At 45.1% G+C, this 27182-nt stretch overlaps 4 protein-coding genes across 16 annotated transcripts in view; 1 reads left to right on the forward strand and 3 right to left on the reverse strand.

Moving 5' to 3' along the window:
* Positions 1 to 2679: 2679 nt before the first annotated feature.
* LOC118511765 (S-phase kinase-associated protein 1-like) lies at positions 2680 to 3888 on the reverse strand. Its single transcript, XM_036055238.1, has 2 exons — positions 3766 to 3888; positions 2680 to 3603 (listed from the first exon to the last, which is right to left on the reverse strand). The coding sequence occupies exon 2, from the start codon at positions 3542 to 3544 to the stop codon at positions 3056 to 3058; it is 489 nt and encodes a 162-aa protein (XP_035911131.1). The 5' UTR covers positions 3545 to 3603; positions 3766 to 3888; the 3' UTR covers positions 2680 to 3055.
* A 651-nt stretch (positions 3889 to 4539) lies between these two features.
* Positions 4540 to 15059, reverse strand: LOC118511768 (sodium/hydrogen exchanger 7). Of its 12 annotated transcripts, none has more exons than XM_036055244.1 (14): positions 14440 to 15025; positions 13595 to 13911; positions 13235 to 13521; positions 12924 to 13171; positions 12646 to 12848; positions 12463 to 12574; positions 12226 to 12379; positions 12098 to 12149; positions 11769 to 11798; positions 10994 to 11053; positions 8858 to 8964; positions 8675 to 8783; positions 8475 to 8588; positions 4540 to 4948 (listed from the first exon to the last, which is right to left on the reverse strand). In XM_036055244.1, the coding sequence occupies exons 1-14, from the start codon at positions 14723 to 14725 to the stop codon at positions 4826 to 4828; spliced, it is 2202 nt and encodes a 733-aa protein (XP_035911137.1). In that variant the 5' UTR covers positions 14726 to 15025; the 3' UTR covers positions 4540 to 4825. The 12 variants fall into 12 exon arrangements, with proteins under 12 accessions (XP_035911137.1, XP_035911138.1, XP_035911140.1 ...); XM_036055246.1 differs by lacking the exon at positions 4540 to 4948 and adding an exon at positions 5121 to 6780; XM_036055252.1 differs by lacking the exon at positions 4540 to 4948 and adding an exon at positions 5121 to 6417 and having other exon boundaries at positions 14440 to 15024.
* Positions 15060 to 15171: 112 nt separating this feature from the next.
* Positions 15172 to 27182, forward strand: part of LOC118511767 (solute carrier organic anion transporter family member 4A1) — a 55840-nt gene continuing 43829 nt past the window's right edge. Inside the window, exon 1 of the mRNA XM_036055242.1 lies at positions 15172 to 15485. The gene's annotated coding sequence lies outside the window, so the exon portion shown is untranslated. The remainder of the gene's footprint in view (positions 15486 to 27182) is intronic.
* On the reverse strand, positions 15480 to 27087 carry LOC118511766 (titin homolog). Of its 2 annotated transcripts, none has more exons than XM_036055240.1 (18): positions 26191 to 27087; positions 22612 to 22822; positions 22308 to 22542; positions 21979 to 22226; positions 20349 to 21904; positions 19826 to 20285; positions 19415 to 19754; positions 19174 to 19333; positions 18958 to 19103; positions 18606 to 18894; positions 18153 to 18544; positions 17967 to 18079; positions 16992 to 17895; positions 16715 to 16920; positions 16510 to 16645; positions 16221 to 16436; positions 15907 to 16149; positions 15480 to 15846 (listed from the first exon to the last, which is right to left on the reverse strand). In XM_036055240.1, exons 2-18 carry the CDS (start codon positions 22791 to 22793, stop codon positions 15751 to 15753), a joined length of 5922 nt encoding a protein of 1973 aa, XP_035911133.1. In that variant the 5' UTR covers positions 22794 to 22822; positions 26191 to 27087; the 3' UTR covers positions 15480 to 15750. The 2 variants fall into 2 exon arrangements, with proteins under 2 accessions (XP_035911133.1, XP_035911132.1); XM_036055239.1 differs by having other exon boundaries at positions 22299 to 22542.

A 27182-nucleotide genomic window follows, 5' to 3' on the forward strand; every position in this document is an offset into this window, starting at 1 on the left:
TTCACTATTAAAAAGCTAAATGGTCGAGATTGTTTCTGCTATCCTCCGTGAGATTGAGCCTTTGCGTGTTTGAGCATGTATGTTTTTTGTGTGTGTCCTTGAAACATGTTTCCGATCGCACACGCATGAAAAAAAGAACTTTTTCGCAATTCCCATAAGAACGGAGGTTTTGCGGAAGAGATCTACAATATACACAAATCTCTTTTAACAACGGTACGAAGAGAGTTCTGAACACTCTCAAACGTTTTGTATCACACTATTTTGTACGCTCCAGTCAATGGACGTATCACACGGCATCACAGACCTAGTTGTATCCAAGGTATGTAGATATAGAAGGTAGAGTTGTTTAGAGCAAATTGACATTTCTCGACCTGACATAACAGTTCCGGGGTGATCAAGGGGAAGGGTATTGAGAAGAGTGACGGCAGCGTCGGAGGAGGCGCCGGTGATGGTATCGCTTGCGATTTTTTGACGAAAAATGCAACCAAATATCGTCAATCGTCTGTGGGACAACACTTAATATGCGAAGATGACCCATAAATTAGCGAAATTGCACAAAGGACTGAGAATCGAGGCTGTTTGTTCATGTTGGTAGCCCCATACCATGTTTTTGTAAACAAACTCTGACATAACTCGACTAAAATGTCGCCCTGTCAAATCGATAAAAATCCACCTTCTAAATACATACACCTTGAGTTGTATCGCTTCGAGCTAGCAAACGAGTGCCTCTGGAACAAAACCACAATTATAAAGCCATAGAACAAAAAAGTATCTCTCCTCGTCCATTCACTTCAAAGGTTCTTGAGCAAAGTCCAAAGAGAATAGAAGAGAGCAGCGAGCAGCAAGGGGAGTCGAAAGCTCTTAAAAATGGCGAACGTAGTATTGAGTGTAGCTCTTTGCTTCTGTGATGAGCTTGTAAGCTCTTGTCTTTTTCACAAACTTAAAAGCTCAGTCTTTTAACCCCTGCTAATCGTAGTCGTTTTACATTCCGTTTAGACCCAAGCTTCAGTCTAAACGACCCCGTTCAGAAGTCATTAAAGCAATTTGTAGCGCTTGGGAGTGCCTTCATACCAACTCCAGTCAATGATCGAAACCAGCCAAAAACCGAGAAAAATACATACATGAGAAAAAATGATGATGATGATGAAGCCAAGAAAGAAAGTCCACACAAGTTTAATTTGTTTCAAGCAATTTTTTTTAAATGGCATAAAATTGGTCCGAAGATGTTTGTGTTTCGACCCCCGAAGGCAGTCGTTCTGACGGTCAAAACGAGCGCCTTCGGACCGCAATACGACTGATTTTGCGCTCCGGGATGTGTTTTTGTAAACAAACTGTGACATATCTCGACTAAAATGTTGGTGTGTCAAAACGACAAAAATTCACCTTCTAAATACATACACCTTGGTCTGATCCGCCACATCTCTTTACTACGTTCATTTCTGCACGCAACATGACGCACATGTTGAACGTTGGAAAACTGTGGGAAACGGTTGAAAATTCCGACTACTGGAAGCAATGCAAGGAACAACTGGAGGACGTACACACGCATGCACTGATTGGGAAGGCCGAGCGCAAGAAGCTCATCGCCCGGACGATCAACGATTTAATCTGGCGAGGCATCAACGGCCAGCTGAGTCAGGATAGCGTGGTGCAGATGCTGGTAAAGCTTGTGCTTCTCCGCTATAGCGTTCTCTTCATACTGCTGGTTGTGTTCCGGATCTTACACGCCGGAACATTCGGCTCCTCCGAGGAACACGCGAAGTTTGCCTACATCGTGAAGGAAACGGAACGAATCCTGTCGGAACGGCTGAAAGAAGCGAAGAAATGGTTCGAGAGCGGTACGCAGCAGGATGTGGACACAGCCAAGAATTCAAGTGCGGGAACCACACGAGCTAGCAAGGTGAAAGCAAAGCTCTAGCAAAATACTCTAGTGTGCAGAATGCTGACTGCGATACCCGCGTAAATAAATTATAATACATTTCTCATATTAATACATTTTAAAAATCTGTTGAAGTAAAGAAGCAGCACTGGAATGAGTTCTCTGGAAATGGATTGATGATCTGGCCATACATAAGGGACATGACAGGAAAAAGCAATGGGATTCTTCACTCAAAGATATAGTCTGAAAATAATAAGAATCTCCTGGCCTTCCTGGTTTCACTGTCGCCGCATTATTCGATTACAACAAGGTTGTCCGTCGTAGGCAGGTTCCTGACTCCAGTTTTGGAGATTGGACCCACCCGGCCCCACCCGGTCTCTTGATACAGGCCTTCGTCGTCTATGAGGGCACATCGGGAAGATGTGAAAAGATGGCATTCCGAACTTTCGGGCTACTCCTTCACTTTCGCTAGACATCTGGGCAGTCTGCGTTATTCGGGACACCTTGTTGGAGACTGTGTCCAGATGAAGTGTTCCATTCCGAGGTATTTGATGTTCTTCGCTGAGGTTATCATGTCAATCGCTTGTGCTAAAACGATAGTATCTGCATGGTTAACTTCATAACACAGGCGATGCGCTGTAAGTTAAGATTTTACCTACAATTTTAAAAGTACAGAATTATGACTTGCGCCATCCTTTCTACTTCTACTAGAACTTCTCTTTTCTTTGAAGATAACACATTGTGAATAAAGGAACTTATTCAAGGTGAATTGTAACTTGCATGAGAAGAAACGAAATGTCTTAGTTTCTTTTTTTATGTTAGAAACGCGTTTATTGATCCTTCAGTTGCTAGAACTATTGGACGAAAGTGTTATTAAAACGGAACAAACGGAAATTCACAATGATAATAATCCCATAAAACGGATCTACGATGAGCAACGTGATGAAAGCAAAAAAAAAAAGAAGAGTAAAATACACAATCACCGAGTGTTATAAAGCGTCGACGCAGTGCTCTTGTCCTTGTCTTTGCGGCTGATCCTGGATGTTGCACCAAATCTTATACACAAGCCTCATTTTTCACGGTGATACTGGATGGAAGGCAGTGCAGCAGCGTGTACCACACGCCTCCCCCGCCCCCCCACCTCCCTCCCTCTGTATGAAGACACCCGACCACACTCTACTTTTCCTCACACCACTCATTCTCCTTGCGCACCTGTTCCTCCTCGGCCGGCGTGAAGTCGTTCTTGATGTTGAACGTCTTGCGAATCTCTTCCGGGGTTTTGCCCTTGATCATGTTCGCCACGGTTTTGCACGTCACGTCCAGCAGCCCCTTAATGTCCAAATAGTTCGCGGCCAGGATCAGCTCGAACAGCGTGCCCTGGTCCACCTTCAGGAAGTCAGCGTCCCACGAACTGATGTCGTCGGTGCGCTTTTCTTTGCTATCGTCGTCTTCCACCGGGATCGGATCGTCCTTGTGGAAGGTGGCCCACTGTAGCACCTTCCGCAGGATGGCCGAGTTTACGTTCGGCAGCGGTACGACCTCATCGTCACCCTCGTCCATGCCCAAATCTTCCAGCATCGTTTTGATGGTGCCGGAGCATTTGGCGATCTGCACATCGGTGTCGAAAATTTCACCGTCCGACGACTGTAGTCTGATGGTAGGCATCGTAGGTAGGTTTGTGTGTGTACGTGTGTTGGTGCGATTATCGATTCCTAGGAAGCACTCTAAAAATACACAAAGAGCGACAAAACAAGGAAATGTTAGCAACCCGTTTTGGCACTCGGTACGCATTACTTTCAGGTGTGCGCCAGTTCGGAGCTTGATTGGTTAGCCGAATTAGCAGCAGGTAAACGATGGGATACGATCGGAAATGGCCAAATACTTACCGGAGACACAGTTTTTCTAGAAGATATTTTTTTCGTGTTTATTCCGAGGCGCTTGACGAAATGAAGTGAAACATCAAACACGGCCTAGGGAAGGTTGGTTCGTGTGTGTTGCGCACAGCCAGACAAATGTCACTCTTGACAGTTGTAGGACGGGCGGTTTGAAACGGCTGTTATTCGTGGCGGGAGAAAGCTGTTTCATTATACGGTGCTAAAATGCACAAATAACTACGTTTTATGGCATTCTATGGTTAAAGACTCGATAAGGCCCCCCCTAGAATCTTTTGTGTGTAGCACTGTGGCCTGTCATTTTTATTGCACAGTGGGATTTTGTATGGTCATAACTCGTTTGAAATAAACATTGTGCATTGTTCCTTAATACTGTTACTGGACAGCGAGTAGAGCATGATCATATACATTGTAAGAAGTGATTTGAACACTGGGAACACCGTATATGTTGTAAGCCTGATTGGTCTCTCCTAGCGTGTCCAAAAATTAGTACGTAGCTCCTGTAAGGCAATATAAATGGCCAGGATAGAGGGACGGGGATTTAATCGAATAATAAGCAATATTTCATTCGACTTTATTCAATCATTTTTGACCACACTGAAAGCACACTGTGAAGCTTTCGCAACGTGTACTGCGGATTGCATACATTCAGGCGTAAATCCTACAGCACCTAACAAATGTCAGGGGGGGGGGGGGGCGGGGAGCCTTCTCGAATCTTTTACCCATTCTATTACAAATATAAAAAAATATACACACGCAATTGAAAGCTCAAATACCTATCGGTTAAGCGCATAATGTGACGATCATAGAACGTTCATACTTTATTCAAAATTCCGGCATCTTGTTAGCAGCACAGCATAAATTCCACTAAAGGAAGAATGAGTAACACAAACAGCTCACGGAAAAGTTTTGAAGAACAATTTTAAAATATCACAGTCACAAACAAGAGCTTCCCATACGCAACGGGGGGGTTGAAACACGCACAGAAGAATATTCGTAACAGACCATCGTTTAAAATGTTAGCGGCAGTTTTGCAACCCCGGCTGCACGTCGTTTAGAAGTGGAATATTTTGCCACTGGCCCTTCTTCTTCCCTGCTGCATGATGCGGTTAGCAATATTGGCAGTGGGTGCAACGCGGAACGTGCCATGCTCACTGCTGTCGTCCATAATTTCTAACTATCGATAGAGAAACCCCGTTTCGGATTTTGGGAGTTGGGAATCAAACCACCCCACCGGGACGATCGTTACGGAAGCATAGTGAATCGGAGAGAAAGAGAAAGAGAAAATGGATTATGATAGCGCCAGCGAGATGAAGTACAGCAAAAAAAAATGAATAAAAAAAAGATCATTTGTTTATCATTTAATATCATTGTATTTAATGCACATGTGTTGCCGGCTCTTGCTCGGAACGGAATTAACTAAACAATCTTCAGTAGAGCACACGGATGTGGGGCTATTATAGCGTCTAACTAGCACCTTTGTTACTCCGACGGGCATGCGCTTCAAACGCTCAAACACCTAACGGAACTGCCCTTTATTCCTCTGGACCTAAATCTCTCTCGCTCGGTGGCACTTTGCATAGGGACAGCGCGCAACGCTTAGCAGCATGCTTAACGAACTTAAAGGAAGGAAATCAAATTCTTTTCCGTCTTTTCACTGTCAGCAGAGCGAGCCTCTCAACCGGCACGTTGTCATTTGATCCTTTGACACATTCGGAACGAATTTACTAGATCGACTAACGGCTTACAACATTAAACTATTTGTATCTCACACTGTAAGTACAACGAACGATTGCGCTTTCATCATCGTTTCCTATCGTTCGGCACGATCGCCTGCTTTGTGTATATCTGTATATCTTCCGATTAATGACAAATCACAGGAAGGGGGGAGGGTTTGTATCTTTTACTTTCGGTGTTGGGTGTAACTATAGAACACAAAGACAAACATTGTAAAAGAAAAACGAATCTACAAAATAAAAGTAGTAGTAAGAAAAAAAAAACAAAACTAGGCCTGAACAAAGTTGAACAGGTTGAAGCACATCTAACGTTCTCGTTGGAGTGAACAGAGAGCGCTGATTATTTTTTGCTTAAGAATCGGTTTCAGAAATTGGATTTTCGTGTAGGCAACAGGAACTTAAGTAAACCAAATGTTATTTATTTCATTCACAATGAAAGACCTTTTGAGCTGAAGAGCGCACTCCACACGGAGCGTTTCAACAATTATTGTCCATACCGTTGAGGGGAGGACCCGGTTTGGCAACCAAGTAAAATCTAACTCTAACATAACGGTATCCCACCAACAAAAACCCTGTCCAGCCGCCAATTTCGCCAACAATTCAACCCATACCCACACATAAACCAGTGATTTAAAAAATAACTAATGCATTAAAAAACTAAATAACAGAAGAGGGATGAACCGATCGTAAACTTATAAATTGCTAAAACTAAATAATAATACCAAGGAAAACCATATGGCAAACCATCGTGTGGTAATGCTGCGGGTAATTTTTTGGGCGGTAGTGCACATACTCTCTCTCTCTGTTGCACTTCCAGCTTTCTTTACTATGCTCGGCTGCCCGATGAGCAATTCGATGGGGCAAGAAAACAACTGTGGGGGACCTGGGGAACAGCTTAAATAGTACGTTTCTGCTGCACCGCGTACACATACGTGGAATAAGAACAAGAAGAACAAAACCAAAAACGAAAAAAAAAGAATAAAATTATGCCAATTACGTTCTAAAAACCGTTTATGATGAAACAATAACAGAATGAAAAAAAACTGAAACAATTTTTCATGCGAGAAAACACAACAAACTACGATGTTTTGAAGAAAAAAAGGGGGGAAATTTTGTACAAAAGAACGAACCACTAACATAATCCCGCCGTCACTCACACACCGGAAACAGCTCGGGTTGGTTTGGAGAAGCGTTACATAAAATTAGTTCCCAAGCTACTTAGTATGTTGAGCGCATCGTTAGCTTCATGCGCGGCATCGGAATGTTGCTGGCGCTGCCGTTCGGTCGGTAGTTTGAGAGTGTTTGTTTCGTGTGTGGAATTTGGTTTGTCGAACCAAGTTCGCCCAGAACGACCAAGTGAATGTGTTAGGAGAGCGCGGTAGCAGTAGTAGTGGTCGGTGGTATTTGTTGTCGGTCGGTTAGAAGTAAGGAGTCAAAAGGATACAGAGTTACGATCGAGTGACGCAGGACACAGTGGGCCACACACGAGAGTTGGGGATAGGAGTCGTCGTAGGGACGACGATAACGAAGGAAACGCATGCATGCAAAGAATAGGGGATATACATATTAAGATCACAATCCACGTTATACGGTTACCGATACAATTAAGCTGCGTTATAAAAAACTTATCGTTAACAGTTAACTACTTGTTGTGTCCGGGGCGTCAAGTGTCGCTTCCAGTCGATGAATTTCCATTCGCTACCCTTTCCCAATGGGATACTTTTATTTCCATCTGACAAGGATGGAGAAGGATCTGAACTGACAAGAATGGAGTCAATGAAGGATTGCTAAATTTTAAATTTTAAATATTTAAATTGCGGTTTTTAAATAAATTTAATAAAAATTGTATCGAAATCGTTAGAATTTTTACCATAAGCTATTTAGATGGGAATATCATCCCCGAGGCAGACGGAATGAAACAATCTGTTGGAATTCTGATGGCAGTTACATCTCGCCGGTCTTTCGGATGGCAGGACCGGGGTTCAAATCCCATCCAAACCAAAGCCTCCCCGTTCGTAGAGCTGACTACTTGACTACGGGGTAAAATTAAGTCATAGCAGGCCAAAAAAATTGCAGACCGAGACCGCTCGAGGTTGCAGTGCCAAGGAAGAAGCAGTTCCATCTCGCACCACACAAGTCCTTGCTGAGTGTTGAATGGAAATTCGTCCAATGGAAGCGTTATTTACCGACCTACACTGTTATGTTTAATTAACTTAAATTATCGACACAAATCTAGTGTGAACCTGTGTGTGTATGTGTGTCTACTACTACCCTCAAACTTCGAAATTGTATCAATCCAATACACCCTACAATACCGGCGCCCCTATGTTAAACTGGCAAAAACTCACTTTCCACCAACCACCACGATCCAGTCTTTACATTTGGGACAAACAACAGGTGGTAGTGGAGGAACCACGACGCGCTACACACTTCTGGCAAGAATATTCGTTTGGAACGCTTGCATGCTTTCGCAGCTCGTTTATATCCGCTTGTACGGCAAACAGCACCGTGTTGACTAGACAAAGATAAACACACACACCACCACCAATTGGATAGTACATATCGAGAAATACCTCTAACAAATCCAGCATCACACGCTCACACGCGTTAATGCGCGCGGAGCCGAGGCACGCATCATTTTTGACGATCGCTGTTATGCTCGTCCTTCTAACGGCGCTTGCCCTACCTTAAATACTTAACTATGTGTGTGTGTGTGTTAGTAGTACGGATTATTTCATGCAGTTTCAGTAACGTGCGAGTTGCGTTTAGAAGGTTTCGAACTAAAACCATATACACCTATACCACCCGAATATCATACAACTGTTAGCTTGCAATTGTTCCCTACGAGAGTGTCCAGTGGCTTCTTTTACTTTTCAAGCTCATCACTTGCAAATACTGTTTTTAATCGCGGTTCTTATAGCTTGCAAATATCGTGCTGCGATCGTCCGAAACGAGGCGTATACTTACGCGATTGATTGAGTTCCTGCGGCCGCTACCGTCGGCGGGACCACCGCGCGACCCACGATCATCATCATCGATGCACAGGTCGGAATCCGAATCCGAACGACGCGTTGGACCATCCTACGATTATTAGCACCACCATTACAGTAGTATTATACATTAGCCACACAACAACAATTGTTTCGCCCCTTCCCCAAAGTGCTTACCTGCGTTAGCTGCTCGGTTGTGGTGAGCAAACGAGCCAACGGGCTCAAGCAAACCGGTAACGTTTCGAGCAGCGTTGGCCTCGAGTGGGTCAATAATGGTTTCATGTACCTTTAAGACGAAAACAACATGGACAAATTAATTTAATCATTTCACAATACACACCAAACGGTGTCCGTTCTTACCTTGTATCGAAATTGCCCCACAGCCGTGCCAATACAGCCTTTTCGTGGCCGCCCCTTCGTGTGCCGCCCGGCGTGGTGGCACCTTCACTGTCCGGATTTTCCAAATCCTTAGCGTGAAAATTTAAACAGAAAATGGCATTATAACATGGAGCTAAGCTAAAATGCGTGAGATACATTAACCTGGTAACGAGCGATATTAGCCAACAACTTTACTGAAACCAAACTGAAAGCTCGAGAGGCTAGGTGTATGTAGGGAAAGGTAGGCAAATCACAAAGAAAGGCGCGGGACGCTTTAATTGCTAGTGATTCATGGGGACGGATTCAATAGTGGTAGCATGATGATGTTTTGCTCTTGCAACACTTTAAGATCAAATTCTAACACACATCCCTCAAATCATAGGACGGTTAAGGAGTAGAATAGGCCCATGGAAGTTGCACGGAACACACTCGCACGCAAGCTTTCGTGGAAGTGCATAGGGGAATGAGAACATGACGAGATAGGACAAAATGATTTCATTTAAACCTACAGTAAGTTTCTATACATAAATTATGTAAAACGTTTTCATTTGGCGTGGTAAAATGTAGTTATAGTTATTATATAATGTTCTATAAATGTTTAGATAAAATTATGAATAATTAACTATTTTTATTTCTAAGTCATGTAGGGTAACTGCTCCAGTTTGCGGCAGGTCGGCAAAAATAGCAAAATTATGGGAAAAATCGAAAAAGAAATTATCTTTCAACTACTTACTTTTAAAGGAATACATCATGGTTTATTCTTTAAATACGAAGTTTTGACGCATTTAGATCGATATTTACTGAAACATCGAAATATTTGTGACGAGCTCAAAACATTTCGTCAGATTGGCTTTGTGCCGATAGTTCGGTAATTCTGAGATTTACCAAACTAGAGCTTAAAAAATTGACGTTAAAGACGTTAAAATCTGGCAGTTTGATATCCGAAATGGGCAACATAAAATTAATTTTTTAACTACTTTCTATCAAGAATTCTAGCAAAGTAAGAGTAGAAAGTTGTTTAAATTATTTTTCTTTAACTAATTACACCTTTTCGAGTTTTTCAAATCGTCTATTCGCGAAGCCGAAAATAGGAACACAGCCTGCCCAAAATAGGAGCAAAACCAATGTTTGCATTTTTACTAATATTTCTACAATACTGGGTATAATCAAACAATCATGAGTGCTGAAACATGCTTTGATAGTTTTACAACCATCATAATACCACCATAAATCAAAATTATTAAGTTTAATAATTGTATTTTTCTTTTCTGATCAGCAGCACTAACGTGCCGAAAACTGGTACATTTGCCCTATTTTAATTATTGTTATTCATGCTAGACTATTTTATCTAGTTTTGGTACCTTGCAGCAAGTTTATCAACTGTTTAGCAGAAATATACTTAAATACGAAATGTATTATTTTTTTCCTTTCAAAAATGAAACAAATATGGATTAGGAATGATTAATATTATAATTAAACTTGTTAAAACCATTGAAAAGGTTGATAAAACTGATAAAATGTCTAATGAATACTTTGCACAAACTTTCATGATAACTTTTAATAACTTTTAATACTTTTTTACTTAATTCACGGTAAATTTAAATATTACTTTTATGTCCTAAATACGGTCAGGCACACATTTCACAATGAACTTTGCACACAACTTGCATACAGTTGCGCCCCGTACAACTTGTAAGAGCCTATTCTACTCCTTAGCCCATAAGACTATATAAATCTTTCTAGTTAACGTATGCATTTAAAAAGCATCGATAGAACTTCCCATCGTACCGGTATTTTTTGTAATCAATTGTGGGTCTACGGCAGGACCGAGGTTCAAATCCCATCCGGGCCCGGTCAACCGTAGTGTGTGGAATGACTGCCCTAAGAGGCTATTGGGTTGGATTATCTATCTAAAGTAGTTTTGTTGTCACAGCCATCTGAACCAAGTCTACTTTTCTATGCATACGTTATTTTGGTTTATTTAAAGAAAACAAAAAAAACAAAAACTTCCTATACAAACTACTCGACTCAAACTCAAATAAACACATCCCAATGTACTAAGATGAAAGAAATTAACTAAAACAAAAAGAGAGAGATTTAATCAATAACGCCTCTTACCAAGGAACTTGCTCGCCTATTCACCTGCAGCTGACTGAGATTTAAACCAACGTCGATCGACTTTAGAAATTAAAGCAATCGTTTCCGATTGTGACGAATTCGCGACAAGCAACAATAATAAAAACATTATCATGAATTAGTTTTGGGGGAATGGTTGCGCGATTGCTCGATAGAAATGGTGAAAAGTTTAAGGTGCGTTTTTTTTTTAAACAATAAGCAGACGGAACAATTTTCTCAAAAATCAAAAGCTACGTTCTAAACAATCTACTAAAGACAGGGTGGAGAGAAGCCAAAACCCTACAGGGACGCGTAAAACATTGAAAAACGTCCTGTACCAAGCAAAAACAGGAGTGATTAATGGAAGGAAAGTAAACGGTTCATTTTCATGATGCCCCATATGGACTACGAGAGGTAGAGGTACATCATCCGGTTCGACAACGGTGTATGGCGACATGAAACATGACACTAGGCTAAGCAACGCGCTTAATCGATAATGATGCAAGGAAAGTTTTTAGAAAGCGATGGAACCATGGAGACGATGTGGCCTTGCCAGGTTTCACACGGCTAAACCCCACTCTGTGACCTAGCAGACCGGATCGATTAATGGACCACACATACATGGTGACACAAAACACACATTAACGATGGGTAGGAGGCATGCAATATGAGATCAGCCCATCATACTTCACTACACACAATGATCAAACATTTAAACGAAAAGCGAATGCCAAAGGGCATGCTTTGCACATTTTTTTTTGTTACGAATCGAACATACCCCAGCCGTGTTCTCCATCGAATTGTACACCTTTTTTTTTGGTTTTGGTTTTGTTGCCGTGAGAACAGTGCGCCAGGCGTACGATTATGGTGGTAAAAAAAGGGAAACGGATTTAGAATTGGTAGTGTACAAGTATGCAGGGACTTGAGACGAACAGAAAACGCTGAATAAAGATTAGCTTAGCGTTTCAATTTTGAGTTTGAAAGAAAGCAAACTATTAGTCTTTTTATGTTCACCGGACAGCTGTATGCGTGCCGGTGGTACACCACGGTGCAACGCTAAAGTGCATCGAAAGAAACGATAAAGAAAAGTAAAACTGTTTTACTCACGCTTCGAACGCCCTGATAGGGTAACACCTCCGTTTCATCATCAACGCCAACACTGAAAGCAATGAAAATAAGCGGGAACGCAGTTAGCATCGTGTTTCGAACGGCTAGGATTCCTTCTGTTGGCTTACGGTATATTCAACCAGTTGAGCAGAAAGTTGGCCGCTCCGCCCTGGATGATAACGGTGGTAATAACTATTAACGACGTTGTCGTTAGCATTGCCTGTCTTGCATCGGACACCGTGTTGCGAATCGCAAGCGCGAACGACATTGCACCACGTAATCCTGTAGAAAGTAGTAGCGGCACGAGTTATTTGTATTTTTCAGTTTAAGCGTTTGTAGTTTAAAAGAGGCTTTTTTTTAATTACCAGCAAAGAACAGCATGTGCTGAAAGTTCCACGAAATCTTTGGCTTTCTAGCTATGTTCAGCAGAGCTGAAAGGGGATAAATATTTACAGCGCGCCCGATAGCTGCACACATCTAAAAGGGAAGGTAGTAGGCAAATTAACACCATCACTTACAACGTTCAAACCGTTCAGCCGTTAACTTACGAATCCGGTAAAAATGAACAGCGGATCGAAGTGGTGCTTGGGGAAGGTAAACATCGACACGCCGATGTACGAGAAGATAAAGTTTTCGGCAAGAAAATTCAGCAGCTCAAATATCTGCTTCGTTCGCGTGCGGGAGTCATCCGACAGGTTGTTGTATGTGTAGTGTGCTTGACAGATACCGCAAAACAGTACCGCAACAACTCCTGCAAATCGGCAAGCGGTAAGAAACTGTCTATCGGAACGAAGGCGCGTCACCTGCTTTTGTTTCCGAAACTTACCCGTTAACTCTGCCGCTTCAGCTATCAAAAACGTACTGTAGGACATCAGCACGAACAGGGCCGATTCGAGCAGCGGAAAATCGCGTATCCTCGTAAACTTGGTCATCATGGCCGTAACGCAACCCATCGAAGCACCGATCAGCAGCGAAAAGGCAAACACGCTGAAGAAGTCACCCAACGAACGTAAAAAGGCGTGTCCTTCGAATTCGCCATTGCTCGAATAATGTTCACCGTAGTTTTGGATTGCCCTGTGTAATAAGCATTGCGTCGTTAGGAATGGGCAAACTAGGAGCATAATTCTCGCCACTTACCCACTAAGCACGATCGCAACGGCATCATTCAGCACACTCTCACCGAACACAAGCGCATACAGATTGACGTCCACGTGCATATCGCTAAAGATGGCCAAAATGGTAAGCGGATCCGTGGGCGATATAAGCGCCCCGAAGTAAAGCGTATCCAGAAACGTAAAGCTCGACTTTAGCTTTGGCATCAGCTGGACGAAACCGTACATAAGCGCACCGATTAAAAACGCCGACAGGGTCGTACCGATGATGGCGAACATCAAGATTGCACCCAGGTTACGGAAGAAATATTTCTAAAAACCGTACAATAAAGTTAGTAAATGTTTATGAAACAATAAAAGCAAAAGGGAATATTAATCATTTTACCCGCTTTAAACTGTAACCGGCATGGAAGATGATCGGGGGCAGGATAATGTTGAAAAAGATTTCCGGATCGAACGTAGCTTTCAGATCGATCTCGTTCTCCTCCACGTTGCCCAGCTCACCGCGAAAGCTGTACGTGTACGTCTTGTTTGCCTTCACCGGCTGATCGGAACCGTGGGGCAGATTTCCCGGAAACTTGAGCCATAGCGTGTCCGGTGGGAGGCTTTGGTTGAACTTTGCGTCCGGTTCCGCTTCCACGGAAACGTGGATGATCGGTGTGGTGGTTCCTGCATAACGGATAATGGCACCAACGATGAGCCCTGCTCGAAGGGAGAGAATTCAGAGAAGGAAAACAAGCGATATGATATGAAAAGTGTACGGGGGGGTTCTAGTGTTTCTATCGCTTAAAATCCACATTGTACGTTTTTTTACTCCTCGTTACTGGTAACACAGCCGGTATAGCATCGCTTGGCAGTGGCGATGCAAAAGTAAATATAGCAAGTACATAATAAACACGTCGGGGACAACGGACGGTTCAGACAAATCACACAGCCATACAAACTGCCGTTGCGCAAACGGCATTAGTCATACGAACTGCTCTTCAACGGCCTTCCCCTGCTATCAATGTAAAATGATCCGACCGACCGTCGTACCATATGGGCGGCGGATAGTAGTCGACTCGGGCCCGTACTATTGATTACAAACCGCGTTAATATTCGAATAATCCGATTTTCTTTCCGCCTGCATGAACCTGCGGGTTTGTTTTGATAACTGAACCGTATTTTGGACGGCTGTCGAAAACTAAAAGCGACCTTTTTTCTCCCTTCTCCCCTATCCCCCTCACTTACCATATATAACGGCCAGCCCCGTTTCGTGGAGCCAGGATACGCGCCGATGTTTGAACAACCATATCGTTAGCACCGTCAACGTTAGCAGGAAGGTGTAAAGCAACAGATTGAGCGAATCGATCTGGTGGATTTTGTTCGCCTTCGCATCGAGCTCGATATCGGTCGATTCGGCTGTGACGGCCGTATTCAGTAGGCACCATTGGGCTAGCACTATCAGCACCACGACCGGAAAGAACCGATACCGGGATCGATGGGTGTGCGGTGATTTCACACGTCGCTTAAACATTGCACCGAGCGCTCGGGTCGTACCGGATCCGGATCTGTGTGTCCCTCGGAGGGGGTTGGGGGAAGTTGGGGCTACTGCTGCCCAATTATCACGTCTCCCAATTCGCAGGAAACGGTACCGAAGTACTGCGATTCGTTCGACGGCGGGCAATTACTCAGTCACCCTCGGGTCGATTGTGCTCAGTTTATCACGAAACTACAAGCTGCGGGAGAATCCCCGTAGCCATAAAACTAACTCCTTCGCCTGCGCTGCACCGTTCGTCTTTGTTATTCCGTTGTGCGCTGCTTCCACTTCGTTTTGTTGATTAGGAATTGATAATTTTTTGCTTTGTTATGACAGCGCACTGTCTGCCTTTTGACAGCTAGCAGTGGCTGCTCGAACTGCTCGACCGCTGATGGTGCAAGTTTCGTGCAGTGCACACTGGGCAAATTAGCCAAATTTCGGTCGTCATCAAATGTCCACAGGAAATAAAATCAGTGTGACCAACACTTGATCGGGCGCATTTCATGCATCGGAAAAGTGTAAATAAAAATTTTGTTTTCGTGTGTTCCGTTTTGAGTACATTATGGGTGGCGTCCAGGCATAAAGCTGCAGTCCCTAGAAAAAACGCCGCCAGCGGAAGCGGTCTCCACACGGCAGGATCGGGTGTCACATCCCGTCCGGATCGCCTCCCCGTATGCAGTTGCTTTCTTTGAGTTGATTGCTCAAGTCCTAGTTCCAACGAAGCAGAGATTCGCGAAGCAACTATACAATATAAACGGTAAGTGGAACATATTTATTTAACGATTGCTCTCGGTTGTTTCATTCGCTACATCAACATTATCACGATGAACAATTAAAGAAAAGTGCACTTCACTGTCTGTAAACGTAGGCCAAGCTTTGGGGCTGCTTGAGCTTGAGGTGTGTGTTAACACGGATACGGTTTTGGAGAGATCGACAAACAATTCGTCGTGAGTTGATTGTCCTAAACAAGCTACAACACATATCCGCCTTCCTTGGTCTGGTCAACATCAACTTCTTCCTTACTATCCTCCGCCGGACGATTGGCCCGTAGGTGGAAGATTGGCGCTTAGCCGTTTTCTTTGCGTTGATACCATCGACGGTGTTGGAGGTTTAGCGGCCTAAGGAAGGAATTTAAAAGGTTAACCAAAAATACACCACATAAAGTCCTCTTTACTTACTCTAGCTAAATGCGGTGTGCTAGCAGAAACTGGCCGTTGCGGAGGCGCAGCTGCCGCTGTCGGACCATTGCCGAGCGTCTGGATAGCGACCGGGCGTTGAATTTCGCGATCGATTGCTTCGGCACTGTTGGTGCGCGAGGAAGAACCGGCTCGACGGAACATTCCCGATAGTTTTCCCTTCAGATTGGTTTTGCTCGACCGAACATCACCAGCTAGACTGAGATCGGAGTCTGATCCTTGATGCTGGGGTGGAAAATAGATTGAACAGTTAATCGATTCGATTCGTCTGTCGAAACGAAACGGGAGATTCTTACAGAATAGTCGCTTTCGGTTCCTTTGCTACGGGTGAGACTTAAGCTGCGCAGTTTACCCATCAGGCCGCGCTTCTTCTTTCGCATGCGAGGCATATCACTTTGGGTCGAACCGGTCGATAGGCGCGAGTCTAGGCTGGAATCACGGCGCATCATGCCGTAGTCGGAGTCGATCGATTGCAGCGACGACATGCTATCGTCACCTTCTCTCCAGATAAGCTTCAAGTGGGGCGAAAACAAAATGGCAACGATCAGAAGAGGATTGAGGGTGTTGAAGTTGAAGTTTGCTTACCCCCTGCTGTTCAGCCTGCATCGATTGATCCAACGAAAGACTCTTTCTGTGCAGGCTGCCACCGTTTCGATTCACCCTGAGCACCGGCCGCCCTGGTGAATTATCATGCATCGCATCATTTTCTTGCGATGCAGCCCTGTAAAGAAGAAGAGTGTAAAGTACTTTGTAACGGACATGTGACCTCGAAAGGCACTGGAATTCTTACCGCCGCATTCCACCGCGACGTGCCCGTTCTCTGTCTTTTTCCTCATCGCACATACGCTGGTAGCGTCTCAGATCTTCGGATGCATCGGCCAGCCTAGCTAATACTGTAGAAATCGACTGCTGTGGCTGTGCTGTGGCTCCAGGTCCCGGCGATGGACTCTTGTGGCGCATGGGCGGTGTTGGAATGGGTGCATTAGCTGTGATGGTCTGTGGAATAAGAAATAGATTCGAGATAAAACCGAATGTTGCTTCAAGATGTCCTGTTCTCCACCAACTACCTTTCCAGTGCTTGTCGTGTGGGAATCCTTGGGTGCAACCTTCTGTAGTTCCGGCGCCAGCTTCACCAGCTCGTCGACCGTTTGCAGCAGTGCCCCTATCCGTCGGTCGCCCTCCGCTTCCAGCCTCTTTCGTGTGGCATCGGCCCGCTCGCGCTCGTAGCGATCGCGATCGCGTCGCAACTTTTCGTTGGCCGTGCGCAATTTCGCGTGCGCATCGCGCAGCTCCAGCAGATCGCTCTGCAACTCGGTCACCTTTCGGCGACCCTCCTCGATCTCTTCCTCGGTTGTCTTTTTGATTTGTTCGATCTTGCGCTTCGATTCGAGCTTCTCCTTGTCCCGTTCGCGCTCCACCTCGTACAGCGTTTGGCGCAGGTCGCGTGCCAGCGTCGACGTTTCCTGCACTAACCGTTGCAGCTCCTCGCGCTCCTTCTGCCAGGACAGCTCGAGTCGTGTCTTGGTGCCGGGCACTTTCGACTTGCCGCTGCCCATAATTTTCTCCTCCTCCAGCTCGTTGATCTTCGATTGCATCTCCGAGATCTTGATCTCGGACGCACTCAGCTCGGACACCAGCTCGGTGCGCACCTTGCTGGCTTCGAGCCGGGCCTCGCTAAGTTCATCCTCGAGGCAACCGATCTGCTGCTCGAGCGCCACGATCTTCGTCTTATCGTCATCATCGCCGCTGCTGCTCGTAACGGATGCTAGACTGCGCCGGTTCGCCTTCATATCTCCGATTTGCTTCTGGGCGGCCTCAACCAGCTGCTTGAAAGTGTCACGATCGCGCTTAAACCGTTCACACTGACGCTGCATAGCCGTCAGCTCGTTGTGCAAGTTGGTCACCTGTTGCTCGTAGCGTAAGCGCGTGGCAGCTACTTCCGACTTCACATTCAACTCGGACGCTTCCAATCTACAAAGAGGAGCGTGAGAACGGTGGTCGTGAAACCTTGCGCCGTATGGAAGCAGTCTGACGAAACTTACTTTGTGTAGACACTCTTCAGCTCCTGCTCCAAATGAGCGTTATGTTCGCTCAGGGTACGCTGAGCCTTGTTAATGCGTTCATAGTCATCCAGCTTTCCGCGTAGATCTTCGTTCTGGAATTAGTTGAGGGAAACAAGTGAATGGATAGTGCGATTACGATGCACAATTTTCAATAATGCCACTCACGTCTTTTTTTAGCTGATTCACTTGATACGCGTTCATTTCGCTTTCTTTGGTCAGCTTCTCGTAATCGTGCTGCTTGTCCTCCAGTGCCGTCTTCAAACGGTTCTTCTCCAGCTCTATTCCCGCGTACCGGTTGTCGTTGTTAGTCTCGGCGGCGGTTAGCTTTTTCTGCACCTCCACCAACCGGCGGCTCATGTTAGTATTTTCCTTAACCAGCCTTGACTCGATGGCTTCCGCCTGGAGCAGCTTGTTCTTCAGCTTATCAACTTCCTGTGCCTTTTCACGTTCCGATGCTAGCTGTGCTTTAACGACAAGATGATCCTCTTCCATGGTTTCATGTTTCTGAAGCAACTCTTCGAACTTTCTGCTCTGCTGATGAATCTCCGACGTTAGCTCTAAATCGAACAGGAAGACACATTATTATATTGTGTTCGGCCGTCTCTTCACTGCCCTTACCTTCATTTTGTTTTTTCAAATCCTGCAGTAGCTTCGTCGCTTCGCTATCGTCTGCACCGGTAGAAGATTTACTCTTCAGTGCCGCCATTTCCCGCTCCAGACTTTCCTTGATGAGCTCGGCATTTTTCTTCGACAGCTGAAGCTCCTTCTCCAAATCGCTGATGCGATTGTCCAGCTTGGACTTTTCCTTGCGCAGCTTTTCAAGATCCCGCTCGGCATTGGTGTGTTTCTCTTTTTCCGTTTTGAGCTGCATCTCGAGGAAGGTTTTGCTTGATTCTGTAGCTTTCATCTGTGAAAAAATTTAAATGATGATTTTTTATACAAATCCGCATTTCGCCTCTTCTCTACTTACTGTCGTATTAATTTTAGTGATTTTATCTTCTAGCGATTTAATCTTTTCATTTTGTTTTCTGTTTTCGTCTTCTAATTTTTCCACAGTACGCTGTGCTTCATTCAGCTTCGAAGTTTGCTGTTCGAGAGTTTCCTTTTTAAGTTTGCCTAAAATATTCAAAGTATCGCAATTAGATTCCAATGCTGAGCTTTTAATAAAGAGGTAATAGCTCATTACTTAGCTCCGTTGTAAGTTTCTCCTGCTGTTGCTTCGTTTCGGTCAGTTCCGCCTCGAGCTGCTTCTTTTCCTTCGCTAGGGCTGTGATATTCAAAGCACCCGCCTTACCAACCAAGGCTCGCAGCTCGTCGATCTCCATTTCACATTCTTCGACCATTTTCTGGGAAGAGTAAAGTACATTGTATACAGTAAACTTCAATAAGTTGCAGAAAGAGTTTTCTTTCTCTTTTTTCACTCTTACCCTCAGTTGAAGTTTGGTGTGCATGTCTGTCGGGCTCTTGGACAAACGCACCGGTAGCTGGCTGAGGGACTCTTGAACAATCCGCTTCAGTCGTACCTCTAGCTCGGTTTTTTCCTTCTCCAACTGCTCAATCGAATCGGTGAGCTTTTTCTTATCTGCCGCTGCTGTTGCGGTTGCCTTTGGTGGTGCGGCCTGAAGCTTCTTGATCTCTGCCTGATACTTTTCATTATCCTGTTCGAGGCTTTGCGTTTTCGCACGCAAGACCGTCGCTTCCTGCTCGATCACCTGCAGCTGCCGCTTCAAGTCTTGCGCCTGCTGTTCCGTGAGAGCGTCAAGTGATCTGCAAACAAAAATATATTACTCCGTTCACGAAAAATGACTTCTTGAAGGTCCGCGCTTAGAAAAACTTACTTGGCTTTAGACAACGATTTGCCACCCTTTGACTTGGCCAGTGCCATCTCCGCCTGCAAGCGTTCGAATTCGCGATCCTTCTCGATCAGCTTTTTTCGCAGCTCGCTTATCTCCTCCTCCATAACAGTGATCTTCTTCTCTTCCAATGGATCCTTTACCCCTGTCTTGCTACCAAGCGCCGAGGGAAGTTTGCGACCCAGTTCCTTCGTTTTGGAGGCCAGGTTTTCCTGCAGATCTTTGATTTGCTCGCGGGCGTGTTTGTTCTCGTGCTCGAACTCCTCCATCTTGCGCCGCAGCACTGCCATTTCCTGCTCGTTCAGTTCCAGCTGCAAGCGCAGTTCGGCCGGATCTTCCTCGTCGGATATTCCTTCATCCTTTTCGATGGGGGCAGTGTCCGTGCTGGAGCGTGATGTGGGTGCTGGGCTAAGTTTTCTTGCCTTCGTAAAGATACTGCTCTTTGCTGTAATGAGTTATACGGTATAGTGTGCGACTGGGGGTAACGGGAAAGCGTAAATTAACTTACTTTTCGCCTTCGAAGCCATCTTTTTCAGCTGCATCACCAGAGAGTCATTTTCATCCTCAACGCGCGACGATTTGCGGCGTAGGTTTTCCGCCTCTTCCTCGGCGTATTTAAGCTGCTCCCGCAGATCCGCCTCTCGTTCGAGTGAGTCCTGCAGATCGCGCAATAACTGTGCCGGATCTTCCTGCGATCCGCCGCGTGTTAGCGAGGCGCGAGAAATCTTACTATCGGCCGACGTTGACTTGCCGATGTTGCCAAGGCTCGGAGTTTTCTTGGTCGGCGATGTGGGTGTCGAGCCTGGTCCAGCGCTTTCCAGCTCCGCTTGCAAGCGACGGGCCACCTCATTCGACACCTTCAGTTCGTCTTCGAGTTGTTTAATTTTTGCTGCCAGGTCACCGCTTGCTCCCAGGGCAGCCTTTTCCGATTCTAGTTGCTCAATGCGGCGATCCGATTTCTTCAACTTAAACGACAATATTCGACAGTTCTTTGTGGTCTGGTCGAGCTCTTTCTTGAGCGACGCATACTCGTCCGCCTGCTCCTCGCGGAAGTTGTCGTGCATTTCTTCTATCTCCGTCTCCATGTTGCGCAGTTCGCGTTTGATTTCTTCATTCTCATCCATTAGTTCCTCGCAGAGCGTTTCCGCCTGTTCCAGCTTTTGTCGCAGCTGCTCTTCCATGCCTCGACTGCCTCGGACGTTTATGTCGGCGGTCATTTCTTTGAGCTTGGTGGTAAGGAACTTTTTCTCGTCCTGCAGATCATCTATGAGCTGCTTCTGCTCATTCACCTTCTGCTGCAGCTTGAGAGCTTCGGACGCGGCCGTCTTGTTCGACACGGTGTCAATGGAGGCGAGTCGCCGCAGCAGTATGTCGCTCTTGTCCCGTTCTGCTCGTTCCGCTCGAGCCTTAACCGTTTCCAGCTCGCGCTTAAGGCTTTCGTTCTCCTCTTGCAATTCTCGAATGTCGGTATGGTCCACAATGGTTGCTTCCGTCGTTTCGGTCGTTTCGGTCGTGATCGAGTGCAGATCATCGTCCGCTTTTGCTTTTTTGTCTTTAATCGATATGAGGAACTTGACGTCATCGCTGCTGGAACTGGGTACCTGAGGCTCGCTGGCAGGGCGTGAGCTCTTTGGCTGGAAGGACGTTATGGATGGGCCCGACTGGCTTAAGGTTAACTTCGATGACGATGACGACCCAGCAGAGGACGTGGTAGAAGTGGTGGACTGCGACGGAACAGCCGAATCTTCGGTACGTCTCCTGCGAATGATGCTTTTCGTCGTGGTGCTTGCTTCACTTCCCTGAGATTCCTTAGAAGTCTGAGAGCTCGATGTGGCGGATGCGGTTGATGGCTGTGATGTGCTTGCAAACGTTACCGTCGGCTTAACACTGCCGGCCGTTAGCTTAGAGCTACTTGTAGCTGAAGCTGAAGAGGAACTGGTGACACTGGAATCGGGTGTGTCTGGAATGGGTCTACGTCTTCGTCGTTCGATTTTTTCAACTGTTTCTGGTTCCACTCTGGACGGTTTGAGAACCACTTTCGCTGTTACCACTGGTGGTTCATCTCTGGTGGTAGAAGATAGTACAAGATCGAGTGAGTAAGATTGTTTCTTTTGCCAATAAAATCCAACCCTACTTACTTTTCCTGCTTCGGAGAAACTGTTCGCTCTTTACTCGTTTCCCGTTCGGCGCTACCTTGCCGCTTTATCAGATTTAACTTACGTACACGCTCCGCCAGCGAGTCGCCTTTCTCGATCACAATGTCCGCCACACTGTCTTCACGCTTCTGTAGCTCGGGCTTGTCCTCCTTTTTGACAGTGTCCACCTTCAGAATCGGCGGCAATGGTGGCCTTTTGATGGTTACCGTTGTCGAGTTAACCTCGTCTAGCTGGAAGTTGCAAAAACAGTGTTTCGTTTAAATATAAATCGACTGTTTGTGCTATTACCACACATTGCGTACATTACTAACATTGTCGAATGTTGTCGTATGCCGTCGTCTAGGGAGCGGCAAGTTGACCGTAAAATCGGCCTTAACTGCCTGCAGAATATTGTCCAGATCCGGCGTCGAGGCCCACGAAGCTGGACGTTGCTGAAAGTTCTGAGTGCTTCCACCATTGCCACTGCTAGGGCTAAGCAGATTCTGTGTTGATGTCCAGCTTCGGACCGGTTTGTCCAGTGTGGTGCTGCTGCCACTGTCACGATTGCTGGTGATGTAACCGACACACTTGGTGAGGAACGATATTCCACCGCCAATTCCACCAGCCTATACTCACCGTGATTGGGTTGAGCCTGGCAAAACCGGCGTTGAAGCTGCTATATCATCTCCATTCCGTTTGTTTCCGTGCTCTTTGTAGTCTCGAAAACAGCGCTTGCATCGCGTGGGCCAGCGTACTTGCGGATGGAATCCAAGCGGACATAGCTGATCACCCTTGGCACTTGGGAATAGGTGCGACATGGTGACGTCTCATTCAATGTAGTTCAATGCTGGGCGAGAGGATGTTGGGGTGTGTACAGCAAAAATAAAGCAAAAGAAAAGCAAAAATTAGGTTCCCCCGTGCAAATGTCGATATTGATCGAGCGCGCCTACTGTACGACAAGACCGCAATGTGGGCGCGTTTGATTACAAACATATCGTAAGCGCCAGGCTATAAATAGTCGTCGACGCCGCCACACCCACGTGTTTTTGGCGGGACCTTGTACACTAAATGGTACACTATTTTTATCGTCTATGCTCCCAATGCAAAGCGCGGATCGGACTAATCGATTGATCATATGATCGGGTGGTTTAAGAGCTTTAATTTTTTAACGTTAATGGTTTTTTTTTATGAAACGTTAACCATGAACTTTTGTGAAACGTTATATGAATTCTAGTCAGCTAGCATAGCATTTTTACTCGTGCCATACTTATACTTTCCCAGCAAATTTGGCAGGAAGTTTACTTTAATCTTTAATATCCTTCATATAACGTAGAATTCATTTTTTCTTTTGCTCGAGGACATCCTTTAGCGATCTTAACTCGTCATTTTTGGCTTCCTCGACATGATTGTTCTTGTAGTTAAATAGATAGTGAAGACCAGTTATGCTGTCGCCGCAGCTCAAGAACTTCTTTAAAAATTGTTTATTTTATTACTTAGTGTGTGATGCAAACTCCTATGTTAAGGCTGAAATAAGCTTGCCATATCCAAATTTCGCAGGCCAATCAGTCAACTCCTCAAGAACCTGCCTTTAAAGAATGCCAGTTGAAGTCAATAATTTGTTTCTGTGGAAACTTATGCGTGGAACGCATTCATCTTTACAGAAATATTAAATCATTTTTGTTTTTTGGAGCCACCGCATAATTTTCTTTTTGTATTTATAAAAAAAATGATTTGAATAAGGATCCCGCAGTTTAACATTCCCGCAAATAAGTCTAAATCAATCTCCGATGTAGAAACGTAAGATTTTATGTCTAACTGGAAATGTCTTTACATTAAACTTAAATTAGATGCAAAGTTTATAACAACTTAATCGACCGAGTTTACCCGAGATGAAAGGGCTTTCACGGCTTGGAGAAGGAAATGTCTCCAAACCATCGTGAATTGTACTAATTTTTGTAATTTAGTTTTTAGCAATACGACCAGGCTGTTCTTGATGAATAAAAAAAAAAAATGTGCTCCAAACTTTTATGCTGCTTATTGCGATTATTTAACATTAATTCCAATGCGTTTAGTGATCAAATTGTATTTTTTTTTTTTTGTAAATTACTTCGGGACCAGTAAACCTTTTTTTTCTATTTTTATTGCTTTTTTTGTGCAAAATTTTGACATGTAAAGGTTGTAAAAATTCATTTGCCTCACTGAATTAATCATCGACGATAGTTGTCGTACGTAACCATTCGTAGTTGTCATGAAATACCATGCGTCTCCATTAGAATTCATGAAGTACCATGCGTCTCCATTTATTTTCAATTGCTACATGGAAATTAATATTTAATCAGCTTGTACAGTTATTTTAACTGTTAAATTCTACTTTAATCCAAACATTCTTCTGCTGGGACTTTCAGACCATTATTCTTGTCTGCCCTATTGTTCTATGTCTGCATCTTTTCTAGTTATTCTCAAAAAACTATTGATCCGTTACGCACTGTAAATTTGTTCTCTGAGACTTAGATTACTCATAACCGAATAACCGAATATGGTAGTCACGTTGTACATACGAGACGACACAGTTCTCGATTTTTCTCACTTACGCTTTCTTAACAAATTTGCTACCGTAGACAGAACATGCTTTTTAATGACATGTAGTACGCCTACTGACAGGCTGACGCCGCACAGTATGTACTTCACCAACAACCATGGTTCCATTCCCTTCTACCGTGCACGTGACGACGTGCTGCTGTCAGGAGGCAGCACATCTTTCGCAAACGTCAACTGATCGGGCTTTAAAAATAGAAAAAAAGGCTTACCATCGCTTTTCCGTATCGTATGCCACGGTCCGCCCCGTTGAACGCAGTGAGACAATACAGGCAAGCAGCAAGTAAGTGACAAAGAGTTTCCCCGCTTCCTACTTGTTGCCGGCTTTGTGTTTCGCTTTTTTTTTTGGCATGCATTGGCGTTGTGTACGACGTGTGACGTAGTAGTTGTACGTGAGAGAAGATGAGAAGAGATTCCTAAAATTCTACCATTTATTGAACGAGATTTAAATGCACATGCTAGTGTTTAAATCGCTTGTGTATGTAGTGGTTGAATATAATGCATTCTCTTAAACTCCAATTACAAGAGTGTAACCAAGAATGTAGTTATTATTCTTACTTTGTTGAACACATACTTCTATACAATCACGAAACTTTCATCACATAAAATTAACAACTTAAATGAACATCGAACCAGGCAAAAAGGGCAAATCTTCCACGCGCGCGCGAATTGATTGCGCTTGGGGCGTGTGGCTGACATTGGCCTCACTACAGGCAACAGATGTTCCAATATTTTGTCCCCATTTTCCAGCATGCTCAAGTTTATTGCAGCGAACGGTCTCAACTAACAGGTCTCCATCAACGCTTCGCCATTAGTGTTGCGCGTCCCCGTTTTCAAACCTCATGGCGCCCGCCTCTTCCGCAAACTCACTTGTATCCTCGCCCCCCCGCCAGGAGGAGTTGTGAAATGTGTCTATTGGAGAGACTCTTCATCCGGAGCGGCGGGAAAAGAGAGACCGCTTTCCACGACCAGGATCACTGATTGTTTCGGTAAGAAACTCCTTCGGTTCGGCGCACCACAACATACATCGAGGCCACGACGCTTGCCTTGGATTGCGTAACGTTTAATACAGATGAGAGCGCCGCGGGCATCCCTCCTTTGCCATCGATGGTGTATGGTGGTATGCCTATGATTTAAAAATATCTTCCGCTGACGTTCTCTCTTTCACGCTTCTCGGACGAAGGCTCGGTTAACCGTTGTTGTCTGCCTCTTCCAATTCACATAATTTACTTCACCCCGATGATGATCTTCGCAAGGAAACGGTCGCCGTCGAAGAATCCGCTCACAAGACGCGCGTCTACTAGTGTGTCGGTATGAAAAACTGGCACTCTCTCTCTCTCTCTCTATCTCTTTTTCGCTCTCCCTCCTTCTCTCTCTCTTTCTCTCTAAGGCACTAACTAAGCACACACAGCGGAGAAACACACACACAAAACCCGAATTCTTGCCCTACCACCAAAATACGTGGTACAAAGAAAATCCGTTCACTTTCCACCATCAAGGACGATTTGCACATCGGGGACAGAACTTTCCCAGTACCTCTCCCCTTCCCACCCTTGGTAACGTGATCTTAGCAGCTACAGATAATGGGTAATGATTAATTTCTGGAATCTTTTTTATCACCTCTATAAATATAGCTCCAGCTTTTCTCTCACTCGCACTGGGGTTGTCTGCGGCAGGCTTACACGGCACAGCAGCACGACGATAATAACGTAGCAGCAGAATTACGGGCACGCATTTCAATTTCGACACACACACACACACGCGCACGCTTTTCACCCCTGTTTGGGCTGCACTTATTCTACTACGGTGCGATCTTCGAAAGAATTCACTTGCTGCTTACACGACCATGCCCCGCCAGTGGAACACACTATATTTTCGGTTGAATTTTCTTTCCGCTCGGCAACAGAACGAGTCATAATGCGGGCAAAAATAAACTAAGCTAACCCGCACTTTTTCGCACTGTGGGGGACACCGAAAGAAACGTCGCTTCCACCAGATCCACCGATCCAATAATGGAATATGTCTCCTCCGATCCTATGAACTTAACACTAAACTGAGCGATATGCTTCGAACGGGATGTGTGTGTGCAACCCGAGATGATCGCAAGTATCCTTTAACGCTGCAACGCACGGAAATTCAATCGGCCACTCGGGATCACACGGGATTGCTGTGCTGCAGGATGATCGATCGGGCACAGCCAGCTACTCAGCTCTCGTCGGATTTCTTTCGCGGATTTTATCTTTCTCTCTCTCTCTATTCCCTTGCTGTCGTTAATTGCATTCTGTTTTCTGGTCGTAGGATGGCAAGCAAGCACAAATGGAGACACACGGACTGCGGTGGGGGTGGGGGACCACTCGGACTCGTTTCGATCTACGCAGCGTCCGCGTGCCGTAGCCTGTTGCGGGTACCGATACTCAACTAAATTTAAGCACGACGAACACCGACAGCGAACCTCGGCTCAGGCGGCATACACCGATGGACCGTTGGTATTGCGCAGACTCGGCTTGGTTAAAACGGTTGCGCGGACGTCACGATATGAACGTCGTGTCAGTTATGTTTTGATGGGTTTGGTTATGATTTTGATTATTCTTTTAATTTATTTGGATGTTATA

Source organism: Anopheles stephensi, chromosome 3, assembly GCF_013141755.1.
Source record: "Anopheles stephensi strain Indian chromosome 3, UCI_ANSTEP_V1.0, whole genome shotgun sequence".
Taxonomy (NCBI): Eukaryota; Metazoa; Arthropoda; class Insecta; order Diptera; family Culicidae; genus Anopheles; species Anopheles stephensi.

Coding starts and splice junctions, on each gene's coding strand:
- LOC118511766 (XM_036055239.1), bottom strand. CDS start 22,793: ATGTCGCACCTATTCCCAAGTGCCAAGGGTGATCAGCTATGTCCGCTT. Junction 19,334..19,414: donor ACACCAAACTTCAACTGAGG/GTAAGAGTGAAA, acceptor TACTCTTCCCAG/AAAATGGTCGAAGAATGTGA. Junction 16,150..16,220: donor GAACCGAAAGCGACTATTCT/GTAAGAATCTCC, acceptor TTTCCACCCCAG/CATCAAGGATCAGACTCCGA.
- LOC118511768 (XM_036055244.1), bottom strand. CDS start 14,725: ATGTTTAAGCGACGTGTGAAATCACCGCACACCCATCGATCCCGGTAT. Junction 13,172..13,234: donor GTTGCGATCGTGCTTAGTGG/GTAAGTGGCGAG, acceptor CTTATTACACAG/GGCAATCCAAAACTACGGTG. Junction 11,054..11,768: donor CGATGGAGAACACGGCTGGG/GTATGTTCGATT, acceptor TAATTTCTAAAG/TCGATCGACGTTGGTTTAAA.
- LOC118511765 (XM_036055238.1), bottom strand. CDS start 3,544: ATGCCTACCATCAGACTACAGTCGTCGGACGGTGAAATTTTCGACACC.